A 20,089-nucleotide genomic window follows, 5' to 3' on the forward strand; every position below is an offset into this window, starting at 1 on the left:
TCAAGTCATGGACAGTTGGCCAGTCGTGTGTGTGTGTGTGTGTGTGTGTGTGTGTGTTTCATGTTTATGCGTGTGTGTGTATTGGACGTATGTGGAGGCAGAGGGGTGTGACGGCCAACACCAGGCAGGGCTGTTGGAAACACGGAGACACAGTGAAGGACTGACCCTGGCACAGTCTGTCACCGCCCCACGTGTGGCACTGAGTCACACAGCAAGGTCTTCACCACACAGCCTATAAACTGACACATCTAGTTTTTCCTGCATGTTGCTGATTTTGGTTTAGTTGTTGACTTTATTATCTAGATTTTTAAGAAATGATTTAGTAAAAGTGAAGTTTATTGAATAAATATATATTTGATCAATCCCATGCTTTACCAGTGCAATATGTTGTGTCGCAGTTTATTGATTCATCACTATCTTTTAAAAGATTGTTCAAATAACCGCTGTGTAAAATCTATTATAAAAAGTTTAATATAGTATTCATAATTATGTTTTCACTCATGTATAACCACTCTAAGCTAAGACTGAGTCCTTCATACCCATATAGGAAGGGGCTCCTCTTCCACACACCCCACCATGCTATACCCCCATGTTTTCTACCGTAGCCCAGAGCAGACAAACCAAACACTGGCTCTTACAAGGGCCTTTCATGTTTTGATGTTATCTTGACCCCATAGGTTCTCTCTCCTAAAGGGCGTAGTGAGGGGAATTCAGTCGGTTGCAGTCTCTGACGTCACAGCTAGATGTCATTAAATCCTACTCACTGGTTCTTTAAATATTTGGATAGCCTAACGTGTATTTTAGCCTTTATCAAGAGGCACCCACTTCACACACTACTAAACATTATACAGAGAGTGGCTGGGCCACTCGCTAACTTTAGGCTTTAATTTACAAACTCAAACCTCTCAGCGGTTTTGGTCGTTTGCCTTCGGGAGGCTAGACCAAAGGTGATGGTTATGCTCCCCATGAAAACACACACTTCTCACTGATAATGGAATTTTAAATGGCCTGCTCCTTATTAACTTTTTGGTTTATTAAAAATCAGGCCTGTTTCACCGTCCACGAGGCAAAGCCGCCAGTCCGTGTCTCCGTTGCAGATTAATTACTTTTCTATGGAGCACGGAAGAAGAAGGGATGATAGAAAAGTGGAAGAAAGTAAAACGCCGTCTGCAGTTTAAAATGGCAAGATATATATTTTTCTCCTCTGACGTTAATACATCTTCAATGTGGCTGGCAGGCTCTTATCTGCAGAGCGACTGAGTCATGTCAGGCCCTGGTGAATTTTGATGATGACTGCAGGTCACCCAATGAGAATACACAATGAAGGAGGCTCCGTCTGACATTATACTTGAACGCTGTGTCCTCACTGACTTAAACGCTGAACTCTTTCACATACTGTATATTCGGTTCCCATCACACCTCACCAGAGAGACTAGGTGAAGAAAAGCGGATAAAACAAGAGAATAAAAGATGCTTGTACAGTTATGGATTCAATGTTTAAGTTTTATTATTGTTAAGTAAATTAGAAATGTGTTGAAAGAAAGGAAGAAGAACAATCCATTGTTGTGGTTCTGACATAAACGGTATATCAAGATGGACAACTTGTCTTCACTTTGTCCCATTGTTCAGAAATGAAGCCGAAATGTCATAGACGCGAATCCCGCCATCTTGTGCCTTGGCGTCATTTGGAGCCAGAGTCGCAGTATCCAGGTCCCACCAATACATGTGGTCGACCAATCGTGAGTCGCTCTCAGCTGTCAATCATGACATTTCTCCCCAATTATATTGCATCAAATAACTAATAAAAACCAAATTTACTGGTAAAACTTCAACATACATCAGTGTGATAAAAACATTTTATTTAATGTGGACTTTGACTTTATAGTTTGGTCCTTGTCCCATCTGCTAACATGGAGGAAGGTGGGTTTATGACAATATTGCAGCCAGCCACAAGGGGGCAATTGAGATGATTTTGCTTCACTTTTTGGAGCTGTCATGGCGTCCATCTTTATATACAGCTAATTGGTTCTAATAAATTCTAAAGGGTGTTTTTCCCCGTGTTGGAAGCGACCACTGCAACAATAATAATATGAATAATAGCAATAATAATAATAGTAAAACAGCTGAGTGTGCAGGATGAGAATAGTGAATGGTTTTATATGAAATGCTGGCATTTTGTTACGGAGCGGAAACAAAAAGATTCAGGATCATGGTGACTTAAAAAGGAAGGGTAAACTGTTACTGAAATGCTGGGGTCTGGGTTTTTCCGTTGTCTTTAAATAGGGAGGAGGATTCCGAGCCGTGTCTCCACTGAGCCTCGTTGATTGGCATAACATTTGTTCAGCTTTGAGCCAAAATGAGAATTTCATTACAAGGAGATCCTCAGTCACGGCACTGCAAGGGGAACATTTTCTTCTGATCTGAAAAGTATATTTATACTCCGAGCGAGAACAATTCACTGCTAAAATCTACCGACGTGTCTCCCTACCTCTGACATTTCATAGGAAATAGAATACAAGGTCAGCGTTGTTTTATTTTCACACTGAATACGAAGCAAGTCCTAGCATGAATAGACGATTGCTTTATTCAGATTGGTCTCAACACAGGTTTTATAAACCAGCATTAATACATCAGGTCCTCAGCTACCTTCTCCCCCTCTCTTTTAATTTTTCTCTTTTCTTTTTTTTTCAGCCAGACGAGAGTGCCAATGAATAATTGAACAGTCTCGCGGTCCAAATGTCACAACAGTGAAAATTGTTTGCGCTGGCTGGTAATTAGAATTTCATTGTTTGTTATGTAGGTTTGAAATTCCTGTCATTCCACATTCCACCTTATCTGGGTGATGGCAGATATCGCCGCGCTTGTCTGTCTGCGGAGACACTGGGGCAGAGATGGAGAGATGGCACGAAGCACAATGCATTCGCTCATTCAGCATCATCTGGTCCTCTGCATAGGCCTCACCCACACTCGCATACACTTACACCATCACTGACACGGACAAAGACACGTCTATAGGCGAAGCTCTCATATGCTGAAATGGACAATGGACCCAGTTCAGTTTGTAATTTTCTCTCATTTATACACCAAATCAAATCCTGCCATACGTACCAGCTCAAATGTAATGTTTTATTCCTTCGACCTATCAGCTTCCTGCTCTTTTATAAAGCCTTTTTTTGTTCTGTTGTGTAATTAAATGTTTGGCAATGGACGTCTTGGGATGCAAGACAAATTTCAGAAGAGATTCGGACAATAAAGTGTGATGTAATCTAATCTAATGTAATCTAATCTAATCAAACCTTTTCCCGGCAGTGGGGTTGTATTTTTTCTGAGCGGTGACACCTATCGTTTCGGAGAAGACTGCACCGAATTCACAGAGCCTCAATCACGAGAGTGAAAGGGAGAGTTGTTGTGTTCGTGTCACAGTTGGTGCAAACAATGACCATTAGGAATAACCGCATCTCAAAACTCTTCTACGTATAACTTCATATTTCATTACTACTACTACTGCTGCTGCCATGTTCACCACTGCCTGCGCTTATGGCTGAAGCTGACATTTAGCCTGATTGCTTCTAATGTGTTTGTTTACGTGCTGTAATTTGTGTGCATGTGCATGTCCGTGTGATTGTGTGTGTTTATCTGTGCATGTGACTGTTTTGAGTTTGTGTGTGGGTGCGTTTGTGACAGTTTTCTATTTGCATATGAGCCGTTTTAACACAGGCGGTGGGGGGGGGGGGTGCATTATGCTGTTCACTGAGCGCTCAAACTGTCACACGATATTCTGGGGTTGTTGCTCCCTTTTTCGTCTCAGGCTTCTCAAGTCAGTTTGAATCTAGCGCTCTGGATGGGAATAGAAAGGATGTCATCACGAGTAATACTAATACGTTATTTATGTATTAATTGATTTTGCTGATTGAGACAGATAGGGATTTATCAAGAGCAGAATCAATGTAGCTTCGTTTTCGTGGCAGCGCTACGTCCAGAGCTTTCATTAGCACAACGCAGCGCTATCTGCAGCGATAGTTGTGATGTGTGTCGACTTTTCTCTGAGTTTATATTTTACACTCAACTGTTTCTTAAGCAAATGAGCAGCCTTGCTTCAGAGTTGCTTGTAAACCAACTTGATTGCACCTAAGCTTTGTCATCATCAACACATTTCATGAGTTTGTTTTTATTCTAGTCCTGTTTGATGTGTCCGTTGGCTGCCATTTGTCCTGTGACAGCTCCATCCCTCTTGCAAAATCAGGTGTCAGGACAGAATGAGACAATTGAAAGAGGGAGAGAAAGCATTCAATTTAAGTTTGCAACAACTCCATACATTTATATTTCTCAAATACCAGTGTAAAAACTTAGTGCAACAGTATCTGTTATATTTATTTACATTTTTCCCCTTTTTTTTCAATTTCTAGTGTCTTTTGATTTCTGGCAATAAGTTTATTTCAGTTTTTAGTTCCCAAGCTCGTGGTGTCTCTGCCCACTCACCCACTCGAGCTGCCTCCTTTGCTTTGACTCTCTGTTTTTAAATGCTTTTTATTTTTTGGTTCTTTTCATTTTTTTGTTGTTGTATGCGCTTACTTGCAAAATGGATGCTGTGATGCCATTACGATTCCCTTTTTGTGCGAGTAGGCATCAAATGACAGTTTAAGGTTTCCTAAAGCGAAAGAGCTTTGGTCTGTTTTTCTAAAAAGGAGTGCGCAGTTTTAGACTGACAGCTTGCACAAAGGGAATTACCAGAAAAACTACAACATGCGTAAAGAACTTGAAAAAATATGTCAGTCTTAGTTGGTAATCACAGTTATTTTCTGAGCCTTTGCCCTCTGCCTGTCATGTCTCTTTATCACTTTCTGACATTTTGTATTTTGTTATTTTTCCTACCTTTCCTCTCTCTCTCTCTCTCTCTCTCTCTCTCTCTCTCTCTCTCTCTCTCTCTCTCTCTCTCTTTCTGTATTTGTCTCTCTTGATCTCTGTAGCCCTCCGTCTCTCCCACCATCATTCCTTTTTGTTCTCTCTATCAGTGGGAGATGGAGTTAAGTGCAGCTGTAGGCCAAATAGCCCAGTGATTGGCTCTCACTTACCCCTGCCTCCCTAGTGCATTTGAAATCACTGATTGCAGACAAGCCAGTCTAAATCAAAGCCCAGCTATATAAAGGAAATGGTTTCAAGGGAAAGGGGGTGTATGTGTTTGTGCGTGTGTTAAGATTGATGTGTATTTTAGCCGTGTGTCTTATAAACACATTGCATGTACGATATAGCTGCAGACTCTAGAATTGCTCTTCATTTACTGTACCTCCAGGCCTCAGCCTGAGCAAACAGACTGTAAATCCAGTTTACATCCTATAACGACAAGTTTGAAAACCTCACTGACAGTGTTGTCTCACCTCCAGACGCCCTGAACACCAGGAACCGCCAGGTGATCTGCACCACGCTCAAAGTCCTGCAGCATCTGGTGATGTCTGCAGACATGGTGGGAGAGGCCCTGGTGCCGTACTACCGGCAGATCCTCCCCATTCTCAACATCTTCAAGAACGTGAACAGTGAGTTACAGACTTTCAAATGGTTGGAGTGTGAATACTGGGACAGATGGTGTGTCAGCGTGACGCGACTCCGTCCTCGCGCGAGCTCGTCCCTTTGTGTTATAAATCATTTTTGTGCTAGTACTGCCACTGTGTCAGTGAAGTGACGAACAAGCACGCGTTCACTAGGCTGTGAAAGGCAGTGATAGATATTGACATGTATCTGTACACTGTGTTGCTGCTGCGGTTTGTACCAGGGGATCCCACAGAGCTGCTCAGTTCTGGAAAATACAATGCTTAAGTTTTACCCCTGTTTTCGTTTCGCTGGGAATCTTGCAAGTTGTATTCAGAACGCATCCTGTTTTCTACCTTTTCTTTTCTCTGCATGACCAGCGCATGGGCCTGTCCCCTGGAAACCGTTTTTCTTTCTCTTTCCTCCACTTAAAGATCCATTGGACAGACTTTGTCCTTTCTGCTGTCCGTCAGGCCACATTGTGCCGGGATGTTGAGGAAAATACTTTGTCCTTGCTCCCTCTGAAAGCCCCCACCTGGGTGGACCTGGGGGAGATTAGCCTCAGATAGACTGGGCTCTTTGTGTGGCTGCGTCAAAGCACTTAGCATGGTGTGACATGATGTGGGCCCATTCAAGGTTTAGAGGCACAACAGAACCCAAACACCGCTCACCACAATCAGTAGGACGTGGAGAGTGATGCTGTCAATCAGTCACTTAAACACAGGCTTTAACGCCAGAAAGCACAAGGCTTTAGTCTTATAATCAATATCCAATTTGAATCTCTTGTCTATTTAATTCGCTAACATTATCTGTTACTATTTGCTCATGTCTAAAAAAAGGAAGAAGGGAGCTGAAAGAGATAGCGGGGAAAGACAAAGGACGGAAAAGAAAAGCCTGCCTTATTAGCAAATCTCCTCTCTAAATTAGCTGTCAGATCAATCCCCTAAACCGTTTTGAAGCGTGAGTTTCTCCACTGTGGCGCAGGCTCAGCAGTTGGCTGGTGAACCCCACCGGGAGTAGTTTTATCTCTGCGTGGTAGCTACTGTGCCGGCCTGTCTACCTGCCTGCCTGCATGTGTGTGTCCTCCACTGGCGAGCATCGATTAAACCCGAGCCAACCTCTCACCTGGCAGACGTCCCTGTTATTGACCTCTCACAGAGAGACCACTCTGGGCCAGAGAGGGGAGCACACATTTGCCCAAGCACAGGACTCGATCTGCTTAACAAGCGTGATGCTTCCCGTTCAGCAATTTAAAGGCATCCAGTAGAGTTTCGATCTTTTTTAAAAGTTTAGTTAAAGGAGCCATTATTAGCCTCTCAGTTTTTCTTTTTGTGTGTGAAGTTTTTGGGTAAGTAAAACATCTTCAAAGTTAAAAACCCAAAAGTCCATCAGAGCTCTTCTACCCCACAGAACACGCAGCTCTTGGAACTCCTGAAACAACTTGTCAGTAGTCGTGCAGATACTTTCATGTGATATCGCGATGCCACAAATTATGCCTAATGCCAAGTGGCTACTGTGGCAAGCCCCGTAACAAAGCAAGGTGTAGGCCAGCACACAACAGTGTAGGCCAGCTCTTAAAGAGACGGGAGCTAAAACCAAGCGTTTCAGACAGAGGCTGAAAAGAGGAGCTTCAGCGATTGGACGGTATGAGGAGAGTGATGTGTTTTCTGAGCATTGGAGCATGGAAGCATTTTCAACTAATAACCCAAATTAAAATTATGAAGGTGATTATGAGCACAATATGTCTCCTTGAAACTATCTCTGACAAGATGGTGATAAATGATCAACCTGCGAAACAACATATTGCACTGGAATATCTTTTGACTTCAATAAACAATACATTTTACTTCCTTTCTACGTCATTTGGAAATTAAGATTAAATAATCACTATTGTAATTAAGATTAAAATTCCTGGATATGAGCATAATATGTCTCATATAATGCTGAATGATAGAGAGACAAAGTTTAACCAAGGTACCTGAGTATGTTTATAAATTCATGAATAGATAGATGGATTGATGGATGGATAGACAGAAAATAATCTTTCCTAATTATATTATTTCTCCATCTGGAGCCTTAGTGTTAGATGAGCTGTCAATTCATGTCCTCCACCACCCACTCCGCTCACACATAAAGACTGGGAATAGATGCTTCTCTTTCACGGACCGAACACTGTAAACCACAGCTCCGTGTTCCTTCTCTTTTTAAAAAGCAAATATTTTCAGGCTGTTGTTCTCACACAGACACTGTCTCCCTGTCTCTTCTGTTCTATGTGACTTGTTTATATCAATATCAAAGCTTTCATTGAAGCCCATTTATTTCCTAATATCACTTATACACACCTCCAGTACCAATCCCACGCTCAGTCAGTTGTCTCAACAGGAGCCAGTGTGCTGCTTGGAGCTGACAGACAAGATCATTGTGTTTTATGCACTTGGAGAAACAGAGGATTGTCTTGCAGTGTGTGGTAACATCTCCTTCTGGCACTCCCACACTGTAACTCCCAGAGCTTGCATGGCATCCCTCTTATCTCCCGAGCCACAACGGGGCCACTGTCCGGTACATGCCAAGAGTGTGTCTGTGTGTGTGTCCACATTTGTGTACATCTGTCATGAATAGATCTGTTGTGTCCCGACCAGTATGCAGCTGTTGGATTCAGTATCGATGAAGGCCCCAGCATTCTGTCTCTGTCTCTCCGCTCGCTGTTGTTCAGGTCTGCCAGCCTTGGGCGCATAATGCTCGACCAGATGTCTACTGCAGGCGCACATACACGGGCAGGCACACATATCACACACTGTTCCAGTCGAGGCTACACAACCTGACTCTGTCCCTGTCTCCCTAGCTGTTTGAGCTGTGAATCAATAGGCTGACAGCCCTGCTGTAGGGTCAGAGCTACAGTTAGATATCACCAGCATCTCATCATGGGACAGATCCCCTAGGCTGTGTTCACACACTCCTGCTGTGTCGCTCCCACTCGGAGACAAGGTTGCGACCTGTTAAATTGGTCTGTATACAGGCCTTATCTGAGACATTTTTCCCGGGTCAGCGCTGGGACTTAACAGCCATCTCCAAAACGGACCCCTGGGTGTCCCTTCACTCAGACAGAGCGCTGGACCTCTGACCAGGAGAGCGCTCTCATGCTGCAGCTTCTCTGGGACACAGGCCTCTGAAGAACGAGTGGTTCCATTGTTCAGTGAGAAAAACACAGCAATATCTGTTCACCTTTAAGCAGCCGACTGTCATTTTTTACCAATGACAGAGTAATGTGTCATTTTGAAGTGCGCAGTAATGAGCAATCACATAGTATCAACGTCCTTGATGTCCCCCTGTGCTTCCTGAATCAGCTCTTTTAGCCTTTGTTTGCTTTGTGCTTTTTGCCAATCAGCTGTGTGTGTATGTGTGTGTGTGTGTGTGTATATGTGTGAGTGTGAGAGACAATGCTGAGGATAGTGTAAGAATTCCTCCGATGAGATTTGCACGGCTCTCTTGTTTGCTTGCTGTGATGAATCTTATCCCTAATGAAATGCAACAACGTTCCTTATGAGGCAGAGATGTGCTCCCTCATCCAGCAAATTCCTCTTCTCAGCTCGACGGAAGGAAGGAACTCATCTACTGTACGTTATCGGAGGAAGAGAGAGAGACAGAGACTTTGTGGAATTTTTCAAGGCAGCAGAGTAAACACACAAAGTATTCTGGGGACTTCAATAGGGATCTAATGGCTGCCAACACTGAACTGATTGAGTTTGCGACATGAGCGACCACAGACTGTAAATAAAGATGGACAACGCATCTCTACTTCCTCTTACTATCCAGAAATAAAGCCTAAATATCCTGGAATCGAACGATGCCATCTTGCTCTGATGATGTCATTTGGAGCCAGAGTCTGAGCAGCTGCGATCCACGAATGGAGCCGAGGTCCCACCAATACACACGCCCGACCAATTGCATGCTAGTGTCAGCTGTCAATCATTCATTATTATTTTATAGCATCAAATAACTAATTAAAACCAAACATACCAGAAAAATTAACACTTGGACATACATCAGTGTGATAAGAACAACCTTAAATTACAGAAACAATCTTCAGACAGTTTACTTTGGTCTATGTCCCATCTGCTAACATGGAGGAGGTGGGGTTTATGACCTATACTGCTCCTAAGCACCAGTGGCTATAGACACATTTTGGCTTCACTTTATGTGAGCGACCCACATCAAACACAAATTCTTCCTTCATTGTCTCTTTCTTCAGTGTTTCCACTATCAGATACATTCCTTCAGTTGCTGTAGCTTTGAATAAAACTGAATGGATTCTACATAGTGACATGATTCAGATTTTGAACACTTATAAAGGACATGAGTTTGTGACGTAATGTTGGAATATCAGATACAGTATAGAGGTAAAGAGCTGAGACAAGGGTTCTTCTTAAAAAGTTTCCCCGAGAGCCCAAACAATACCTTTTTGAGACCACTACTGATATCACTGCTTGAGAAAACAAAAAATCTTCCGACAGTATGTTTAATTTAAACTGTAATAATCAAATTGTATATATAAAATAATAATGATAATCTTGCTGTAGTATACTGGCAACCTAATACAATATATCTGATGTGGTTGTGCTCTCAGTACACAGCACGCAGTGTTCAGTACACTATAAACATCTCAAAACACAATTTGCTGAGAAAGGATTTGGTTGTAAAAACATTTTTAGCGTCACTATTTAAAGGAGAACAAAAGTGAAGCATAAATGGCCGAGGACAATACAAGGCGGGGTTTTTCATGACATGTTCTGCTGCTACATGACTGTACATTGTGTGTGAATGTTGTTGATGTTTGCCTGGAGGGCTCCTCTGGTATTAATTCCAGCCTGCAGGGTAGCATTGTTGTTGATGTCCGGAAGATTTTCTCCGCTTTTTTCCATGAGGTGTGGGTCTTTAAACTCCTATTCATCACTGACAAACCCTCTCTTTCACACACATACACACACTCATACATGCAGTATATCACACACACACACACACACACACACAAACACACTGCGCTGATCTGGTTCATTTGGCCTCTTTTATCTTCCTGCTAGGAATGTGGCCAGCTATGATAAGGTCTCACGCACATGCATTGCTGAGCACACACACACAAAAACACACACACACGCACACACACACAAACACACACAAACAGGGGTTGTGATAGTGGCTCTCTGTCTTCTTTTCCTCAGCGACTGGTGAGGTTTTTGTGTTGGTGACAGATGAAGTGCTGTGGCCGGCCTTTCTGTCTTCCCCCTGTGGGCCTGGTTTATTTGAGCATCACATGACACACATGCACACACACACACACACACACACATTGCTCATGCTGGACGTCTTCATGAATACAGTGCGTATCAGTAACAGCCCATGCTGATAGCTGGAATGAAAATAAACAGGAAGAGCTGGCTGACCTGGTAACCTCTGTCAGACAGAAGGACAGGGAGGAACAAGGAGGCAAGGACACTCCATCAACCGTGCAACCAAATCATGTACATGTTGCTGCCACGCTATGAAATGGTTATCATAAAGATACACACACACACACACACACACACACAGGCAAATCAAATCCAAAGCATTTTCTCCTCATCTCATTTTAATCTGACAGAAGGCCAAGCGTATGCCAGCCTACTCAGCCACCTGTGCTGTTGTCCACAATACAACATAATGCTCTTGCTTTTTTGCCAGAACGCTGCACTGTTGCATATACGTATGATATGAGAGTTAATTCCTGGGGATTCCCATTCACAAACATTTGCTTTATTTAATGACCTTTTCCAGCTGCCATTGTGAAAAATTAGTTCACTGCCATGCTTTCACTGTGGACATAGCGACACATAAGAGAGGGCCGTGCGCCCCACCCACACCCACCCACTCCACACACATACAAACACACACGCAGACACACACAAAGACCTGTGGCCCCCATGTAATCCATCATCCTCACAGACACACAGAGCCCCTTGTCCCTGCGGACAACAGAACACACACCTCATCCTCTGCCCCCGTCTCCTCTTCCATGCACCTCTCTCCAATAGGAGATATCTATCTATCAAGCAATCACAGTTTGCCAAGACCCCTCTGCTATTAAAGTACAAGAGTAAGAGAAACGGAGAGAGAGAGAGAAGAGAGATGGAAGGAAAGATAGCACGAGTGAGGGAGAGATGAAATCCAGGTAATGCCGAGCTCGCCTGTTCTTACCTGCTCTACCGTTAGCATGCTTCACAGCACATAATGACTTTTTTTCTCCTCTCCTGAAGCTTAAGAAAAGACAGTTGAGGGAAATAGAGGAAATATATTTTTATATTAATGCGGCGCCCCCCCCCTCCTCCGACTGCCCAACTCCCCTATCTCTCTCCCCACTCCCGTACTCCTTCCGCCTGCGGATATGCCCACCTGCCTCTGTTAATTTCTATTGTCAGCAGGTCTGACTCACAGCAGCCAATCAGGTGCGAGCGTGAGCCCCTGGGCCTGCAGTCGCTCTGCGGCTCCAATTTAAAGGTCAGCTGATAAGCAGCCAGATTCATGCATAAACGGGGCTGCTCTGCATGCAGACAGACAGATCGGTCCAATAACACACACACACACACACACAAAGATATACACACCTTCCACTTGGTCTGAGATTGACCCTCTCAAACTTTTTACTTTGCAGACTGTGATGGACACATTTGACTTTTCCTTTTTCCGGCTGGAACATATTTGTGTCTCTATTGTTCCCTCAGGTTAGATAATGTACTTTTACGAATGCCCGAGAGAGGCCCCCTCAGGAAGAGCTTGGCTTTGTGTTTGTTGATTCGTTCATTAATTCGTACATAGTGCCTTCTGCAATGTGAAGCACTTAGGGGAATTATGGGATCCACTCTTTAAATGGCACAGATCCTTTAAGCTGGCAGTGTTCAAAATTAAATAGAATTTGGCGTCTTTGCACAGTTTGCAGCTTTAACACAGCCCCACTTCGATTGCTGTAGTGCGTGGAGGCTGGCCAGCAGTACTTCAATCCTCCTCCCGTCCCATGGTATGATTTAATTGCTTCGTTTCTGGTTATATCCCAGGCTGTATAAAATGATAGGTGACGTGCCTCCTCTTCCTCCCGGTGTACAAAAATGAATCCAAAATATCCTGCATATGGACGCCAGTCAAGCCACCATGACTTTGTGGAGGCAATTTCTGTTGAATAAAGAGCGATGTCAATTTGGGTTCTGATTTAATTTGGCATCTTCACAACAAAAGCACAACATGTATGAGCAAAGTAAGAAATAAACATTGGTGATTTATACCCTTTGGCTGGGTCACACATTATCTAACACTGAGTCATGCACTGTCAACACTTTACTCTGTATTTTGTGGTGGCAAGCACTTCGTGTCATCTTATCCGACTTGTCTTGTCCTGTCCTTGGACAAGACAAGAATGCTGTGTCTAGGTCAGGGGTTGCTGAAGTGAGGCATAGGGTGTCAGCAGAAAAAGACCATTCACAAAATTACAAAAAACATAATTTAGAAAATTCACTTCACTTTTGGAGAGCTGTCAGGTCGACTATCTTTATGTCTATGGGTCGTATCATTTCCTCAGTATGTCATTTGAATTTCACACCATATGGCATATAGTAAACAAGCGCACCTTAATTCACAGTAAGTATAGAGCCATTACTTTTCAGTGATGTCTTTATTGCGAACCTACCTCACATTTTGCTAAAGGTTTACTGGAATCTTGGACGCCGATCACATAACACAATTTAAAAGTCAGCGGCATTGTCCTGCAAGTACAAATGCGATGTCTGGTGTTTGCTGTGTATCATGGTGGTTTATATTTGAGAGTTTAGAGAGCTCCAGGTGGTCAGTTACAAATAACATTAAACTTTCTTCTGGGAGAGTCGCAGGTGGCTAATGCCTCTACAAAATGGAAAGAGGTAGAAAATGTGTCCTCTTCTGCGTAAAAGCCCGTCAACATGAGTCCCACTTACCTCTGGGTTCTGTGCACACATTTGTACACAACCTCTACTCATAGAATCCTAAACCTCGCAGCATTGGGCTCACTCTATCCCAAGGCCTTAATCATTGAAGGTCATTGATGGACTAGAAGTAAGATAGAGACAGCTTCTACCTAAATGTTTCATTTCAGTCTCATCTAACTAAAAGAAAATGATCAATATTTTTGTCTGGTTTCAATTAAGGATGAGCTTTTCAGTGAAAGTCCTCTCAAATAAGATTTCATCCGACACTGATTGGAACAATTAAGTCTGGAAAAGTGCAACAACCTTAACAAATCCAACACAATCTAATTTTTGTAACATGAGTCGATCAGAGAGAAAACAGAAAACAGAAAGCTCTTCGCAATCCAAACGAAGCCCTGAAATAAATCTTACCTTCATAATCTTGTGACAGAAAGGTGTTTATTTTGGCTGTGCCTGGTTGTGTTGTGCACAGTGTGTTCTTAATAGGTTGTAAATTACCATCGAAATAAATTTGTGAAGAAAACATTTTGAACCAATTCACAAACAAAACAATAAAAAGACCCAGGCAGCTACAACAAGTTCTGGGATCAGATTTTATTCAAGAGCAAAACAATCTTCTACATTAAACTCAGTGTGCATTTTAATAAATAGATAATGCTAATAGATACACCACTGCCTTTAGTTGGCTCTACATGGCGTAACAGGTCACAGGTCACAGGTCACCTCAGTGTCTGTTGGTTGCACCTTTGAGGTGTCTCCTCAGGTTTGTGCTTTTCCTCTCAGTGATGTTCAAGCCACAGGGATTCTCCCCCGACACTACTATACATTAACTTTTTCCTCTTGGCCATTTTGAATTTGAGATGGGTCCAAACGCCGCCCCGTTTTGGTTACTGTCATGTTCTTTCTCCCTCACTGTGTGTTGCCTGATCTCCTGCAGTGCAGAGCGAGGTCCGTTCTCACGTTGTTGTCAGTGTGTGTTCATGGCTGTGCTGCTGCTCTGCTGAATCACCAGGAATATGATTCAAGTGTGCAGGTAGAGAAATGTGCTGAGCATCAGTTTAAAGAAGAACAGTTCCATCATTATATTTTTGTTTTTCTCACCGGTGAAAGTGTTTTTGTTTTTTATTTTATACTACATTTTCGTTAAATTATTTTTAAAGAGGGTGTTTTTCTACATTTATATAATTTTCCCAGGGAATAATTCATGGATCTCGATGAAAATAACTATATCTATGTGTGTGTGAAATTTGGTGCAGCTTTATTGAAGTCAAGGGAACCGTTGGGCCTTCGCGGAGCCATGCTGTCGACTGAGTGCCATTCCACTTGTGAATTGTGAACTTATGACATTGTTGTCACGTCATTGTCTCACTTTGGTAATTGGGGGAAAAAAGAAGTCGTTGCCAAACATATTTCGTCATCGTTTTCATTAACCAAATTAACACAAACCAGTCGTCCTCAATCCCAGCGGGGCTCCTCCTTTCATTCCCTCTAATCCAAGTGGCTCTCAATTACCTAATTGGATGAGTTATGAGGGTCCTTTTCCTCTCTCCGTTCCCTCCCCTTTTCAATGAGATTAACACACTCTGTAATTAATGAATTTGGGGCACTTTGAAACGATTTTGCAGGATTGTCCCGGCTCTGGGGGCCTGACATGTGCAACACAATTATCGAGTTGTCGAAATTAGACAATAGAGTAAGATAAATAGCGTGAACATTATCTGTGTTTGCGGAAGACAGGTGATCCTTCCAGTGTGATCATAGATCAGGTTGATGGAGCTGCTTTGTTGCTATTCCCTCCAGAGTGGCTGTCGGTGCCGGGGGCAGCCATTGCCAAAGAGTGACTACTTTCTTATGTCATTTTCTATCTTTCCAGTTGCCTTTATGAGTCTGTGTCCTTGTGCGTCTGCCTTTGTGTGTGTCACAACGTCCTGGTAGCGAGCGGGCAGCTCCTCCGCAGGCTCCCACCACATCATCGTGTTTGACATCTCCGCGGGCAGCCGGCGACAGACTGCTGGTGTGTGTGCAGACGTTTGTCCAGCCCGCTTTGGATCAGCACTCGCACCCGGCGCCAGGTTTGCCTGTCAGCTTTTATAAGCGGCCACACCTTCGCAAACAGGCTCGCCGCTCGCCAGTGTGGGGAAGAAGGCACGGCTTCTCTAAACAAATAACAAATAGCATGTCTACGGCCTCGCTAACTTATTGTCCCAGGCAAGGACACACATAATAAACAAGTGGAATAAAAATACATTTTTATTACCAGTGTCAGGATACAGACCTGCTCCCCACTGCATTTGAAATGTGAGCAGAAATGTAAGTGCACTGAAGATAACAGAAAAATAAAAACACTGACATTTGCGATTTGTTTTTGTTAATATATATAATCTGAATTTTATTCCAAAAGATAAATCTTAGACTCTTTCTAAACCCCTAAACTGCATTTTCCCATACAAAAAAATATGAATCTTAAGAGAATGTGCAGTTCTCCTGTTTTTATTTGGGAATTACTCAAACTACTGCTAGATTGTCAAGTGAAACCTCAGCAAGTCATTGTCAGTCATCAACACCTGTCATTTCTGGGGTCTGTCTCCTGTCTGTCTGTGTCTTTAGAGACGCACCCCCCATTTACTGCCCCTCCTCAGCACGTTTCTGGTAACTTTATCTCCTCCACTCTCACGCAGACATGCCAGCATGCGCCAGTAACAGTCCTCAGTCCTTCAATTACATCCACTAATGGATGTAATTGAAGCCCATTCTAACATACTAATGCACGCTACTTCTCAAGAACCCCCCCAAACAACCTTAACAACAATCCGGTTGTCCAAGTCCTGTCCCACATCCAGACAACACTTCTCAGCTGGCTCCTGTCTCTGATGTGTCCATCTGGCTCCAAGGCTCATATTCCCCCAGCCATCACAAAATATGAGAATGGAGGAGTGTAGCACAAAACGTGATATCCATTGTTTGATGAAGACTCACACAGAATGACTGCTGCTGTTAAAAGAAAATGATTTAGTGGTTGCTGTTATAATCCTACCATTCGTTTAGTTTAAAGACTAAATGATGCCACTGTCAAATGAAAGGAAAACTTAGGTTTGAAACATTTCCCAATAATGGCCATGCAGAAGAAAAACTTTCTTTTAACAGTCACCTCCGCCAAGGAGGTTGTTTTCACCCCTGTCCATTTGTGTGCTAGTTTGTTTGTAAGCAAAATTTCACAAAATCAACTTAATGGATTTACATGAAACATGTTGGAAAGATGTGGTATGAGTGGATTAGGGGGCGAATCCAGGAATTTTCACTTTCTTTGATATATATATTTTTTGCCTTGATGGAGGAATGTGCTCTGAATGCCATTCTCCTTATTCATTTATTCATCCTGCTTTTATTTATTCTCCCCCGTTGTGTTTTACACACGTTAAAAACTGTCAAACCTCTGTCAGAATTAGGGACTAGTCATCCGACCTTTTCACCCACCTCTCCTCTCTCCCCCGATTTTTCTCTGCTCTTCCTAACCCGGTTCGAGAGCATGTTGACCCCACAAAGTAAAGGTATATTCAGCCACATGAGTATTGCAGATAATTATTTGTTATCTTTAATTTTAAGACTTAATTGCACGTGAAATAATATGACGTAGTTTGTTTTACTTAGCTTTTTATTCCCTCTGCTGTTCTGAATTAGGACATTACCTGATGAGCATGACTTTTATGCCGTCTTGTCTTAGAGCAATACGGTCTTTTATTGTCCTCGTGTGTGTGTGTGTGTGTGTGTGTGTGCGTGTGCGTGTGCGTAGCAAATGAAAGGCAATCCTCTAAACCAGATGTTACCTCATTATCTTCGACCACCCACTAGTAAGAGAAGGGATTGGGGTCACAGAGAAGAAAGACTCACATGTTTTACCAGCCAGTCGGTCAGAGATGCTCAGCGGCCCGAAGGCGAACGACCAGAAAAACCCACATAAACATCCTTATTTTTCTCCTGTCCCCTCATTGTCTACAGCAGAGCAACGTTTTTGCATTGGGGTCGTAACACTTAAATCTCTATTCCTCACTAACCCTCTGCTCCTGAGGTTATTTCTTGTGGCCCCTTAATGGCAGCTTTGAGTTGTTTTCTCCATAAAAGCTACCGCATGTTTGACCAAACTGTATTTTCAGACATATGGCTGCTATGCTCTTAAGACAGAACTTTCGAGCATCAAATATACAGACATATTTCACAAGAGCCAAGTCACCTATAAGCTGCACAATGTGGTGTCGAAACACTGCAGGACAAACCTGACAGATCTCTGAAATGAATGACGGAACACGACCTGATTCTACTGCATTCAAAACAAATGCACCTCATGAATGTGTTTGCATGCGAGCTGCCAGCGAACGGTGTGCTCAGAAACTAAAGGAGCCACTTGCAATTTTTATCTGCAAAAAAAAAGTGCTTCAAGCACTTACGCTTTTCGCCGCTACATTGCAAATGGTTAAAATTCATTTAATAAAAAAAAAGATTAATATTTAAATAGGCTTCTGGCAATGCGCAGCATTATAATTTCGAACGCACATTGTTTGCATAATTAATTCCTTGCAGCTTCATCTGTAAATAATATTGTTAACACACAAGTCGCCCAGGCATAGAGGACCAGGAACTCTGTGTGTGTGTGTGTGTGTGTGTGTGTGTGTGTGTGTGTCTGTGTGTCTGTGTGTGTCTGTGTGTGTCAGGGCGAAGAGTCACTGCTGCGCAAACACTGAGAAGATTCCCACAGTACTGTCATATTTACTCTTAGGATCTGTCCTGACACACACACACACACACACACACACACACACACACACACACACACACACACACACACACACACACACACACACACACACACACACACACACACACACATCGTCCATGCCCTTCAATGTCAATTGAGGGGATATATACATCAATATGTCCGCTTCACACCACCATGTGTAATGTAGAATATGCCTGCTAGGATCTACGTGAGATCATATTCTATAGGTTATTTCTTGCTCGTCTCTCAAACGCTCTCACGTTGCGGATGACCTCGAACCTTCGTTCATAGCGTCCTATGGTACAAAGAGAACTTGTCTCTCCATCTGAACTATGGTGAGCGGCATATTATACTGTGATAGTGTTTTTGAGAAAATGTGTAACTAATTTTAAAGAAATGAAGAGAAAAAAATCAATCAGTTCATTCATCATTCACAATCAGTACAAACCACCTGAATGAAGTAATACCAGTAGATGTCTAAATGATATACTGCGTCCATCTTGCAAGAAAACCAATTTTCCTGATAACATAAACAAATCTCTCAATGATGTTCAATGTCGAACCTCTCACCAAGGTTTTGTACATGATCTCTCATCCTCTGTGTTTGCATCTGCTCCTCCTGCTCCTCTGTTTTCATTCCCTATATTATTTCTACATTCACCTTTCCCCCCCATGTGGCTGGAACCGTACATGTTTTTCACTTTTTGCTCAATGTAGCTCGTGCGCTAAAAGCCTTGGCCTCTTTGTTCCCTACAGCGGGCCACCCATAATGCCGTTCCAGTGTCGAGCTCAGTGAGATGAATAATTCACCCGGCGGACTTTGGCAGCTCTTGTAACGTCCTGACCCCTCAGCTCCCCTGCACGCCTGGGACACTTTACACGCTCCCACAGGAGACGCACCCATGATTCTCCTCCTTCCCTCTCACCTCACCTCGGCTCCTCTCCTCTCCTCTCCGCCACCTCCCCCCCATCAAATATTTAGTCGCCGTGAATAGAGAGGTGAACATCCCCGACTCCCCCATGGCTTTCACTCACTGTCTCACCTCATCTCTCTCTCATACGCTACATGCCCTGCCGTTCCTCTCAGCCCTCTCTTTATGCACAGAGGCAACAAGGGGGATGGGATGAGGCGATGAGCGGCTGAAACATTTAGGTGTCTACACCCGCCCCCCCGAGTGGCCTTGTCAAACACACTGAAATCTCTGCAACGTGCTGGAGAGAGAGGCTGTGACGATGGCCTGCAACTGACTAGTGTAAAATCTGTCAGAGATTAATGCTTTGTGGCTCATAATGCCGTTTAACCTCACTCTTCTTTTCCCTTTATTGTTTGTAATAATAACAATGTCATTGGCCTGCAGACACCATCAGGATGCACACAGACGCAGCCTCATACTTTCCCTGCCATTTCTCTCTGAAAGAACCACAAGGCAGATATATAAGACACTCTCTCTTTGTGTTGAGTTTTGTGTGTGTCAGAGTTCTGTTGGCGGTCGATATGCTTGTCACTCAGGATGATGTGTAAGGTGATGGCAGGACTGTGGATACGGATGACGCTCCAGTAGGATTGCCAGACATGTTCACATCAACAAGGCCAAAAAAGAACCAGCAGATTTTCTCTATCAGCCTCTCTACAAGAGACGGGGTCCTGCAGGCAAATGCAGAACAGTTTTGTTTTCTCTTTGCTCCTCTAATTGGTTCATTTTGGTTGATGCTCTTTTTTTCTACAGTCTTCTCTGGTTGCCTGGTGACAACAAGTCGCTAAGCTAAGCTAATCAGCTTCTGGCTGTAGTTTCACATAATGTACAAACATGAC

At 43.2% G+C, this 20,089-nt stretch overlaps 1 protein-coding gene across 2 annotated transcripts in view; it reads left to right on the plus strand.

Annotated features, from left to right (window-relative positions):
- pacrg (PARK2 co-regulated) overlaps positions 1 to 20,089 on the plus strand; it is a 131,195-nt gene that overhangs the window by 66,683 nt on the left and 44,423 nt on the right. For both annotated transcript variants that reach the window (XM_034576947.1, XM_034576948.1), the window contains one exon: positions 5,382 to 5,531. In XM_034576947.1, coding sequence (XP_034432838.1) covers positions 5,382 to 5,531 — 150 coding nt within the window. The remainder of the gene's footprint in view (positions 1 to 5,381; positions 5,532 to 20,089) is intronic.

This window comes from Hippoglossus hippoglossus, chromosome 22 (genome assembly GCF_009819705.1).
Source record: "Hippoglossus hippoglossus isolate fHipHip1 chromosome 22, fHipHip1.pri, whole genome shotgun sequence".
NCBI classification, from domain to species: Eukaryota; Metazoa; Chordata; class Actinopteri; order Pleuronectiformes; family Pleuronectidae; genus Hippoglossus; species Hippoglossus hippoglossus.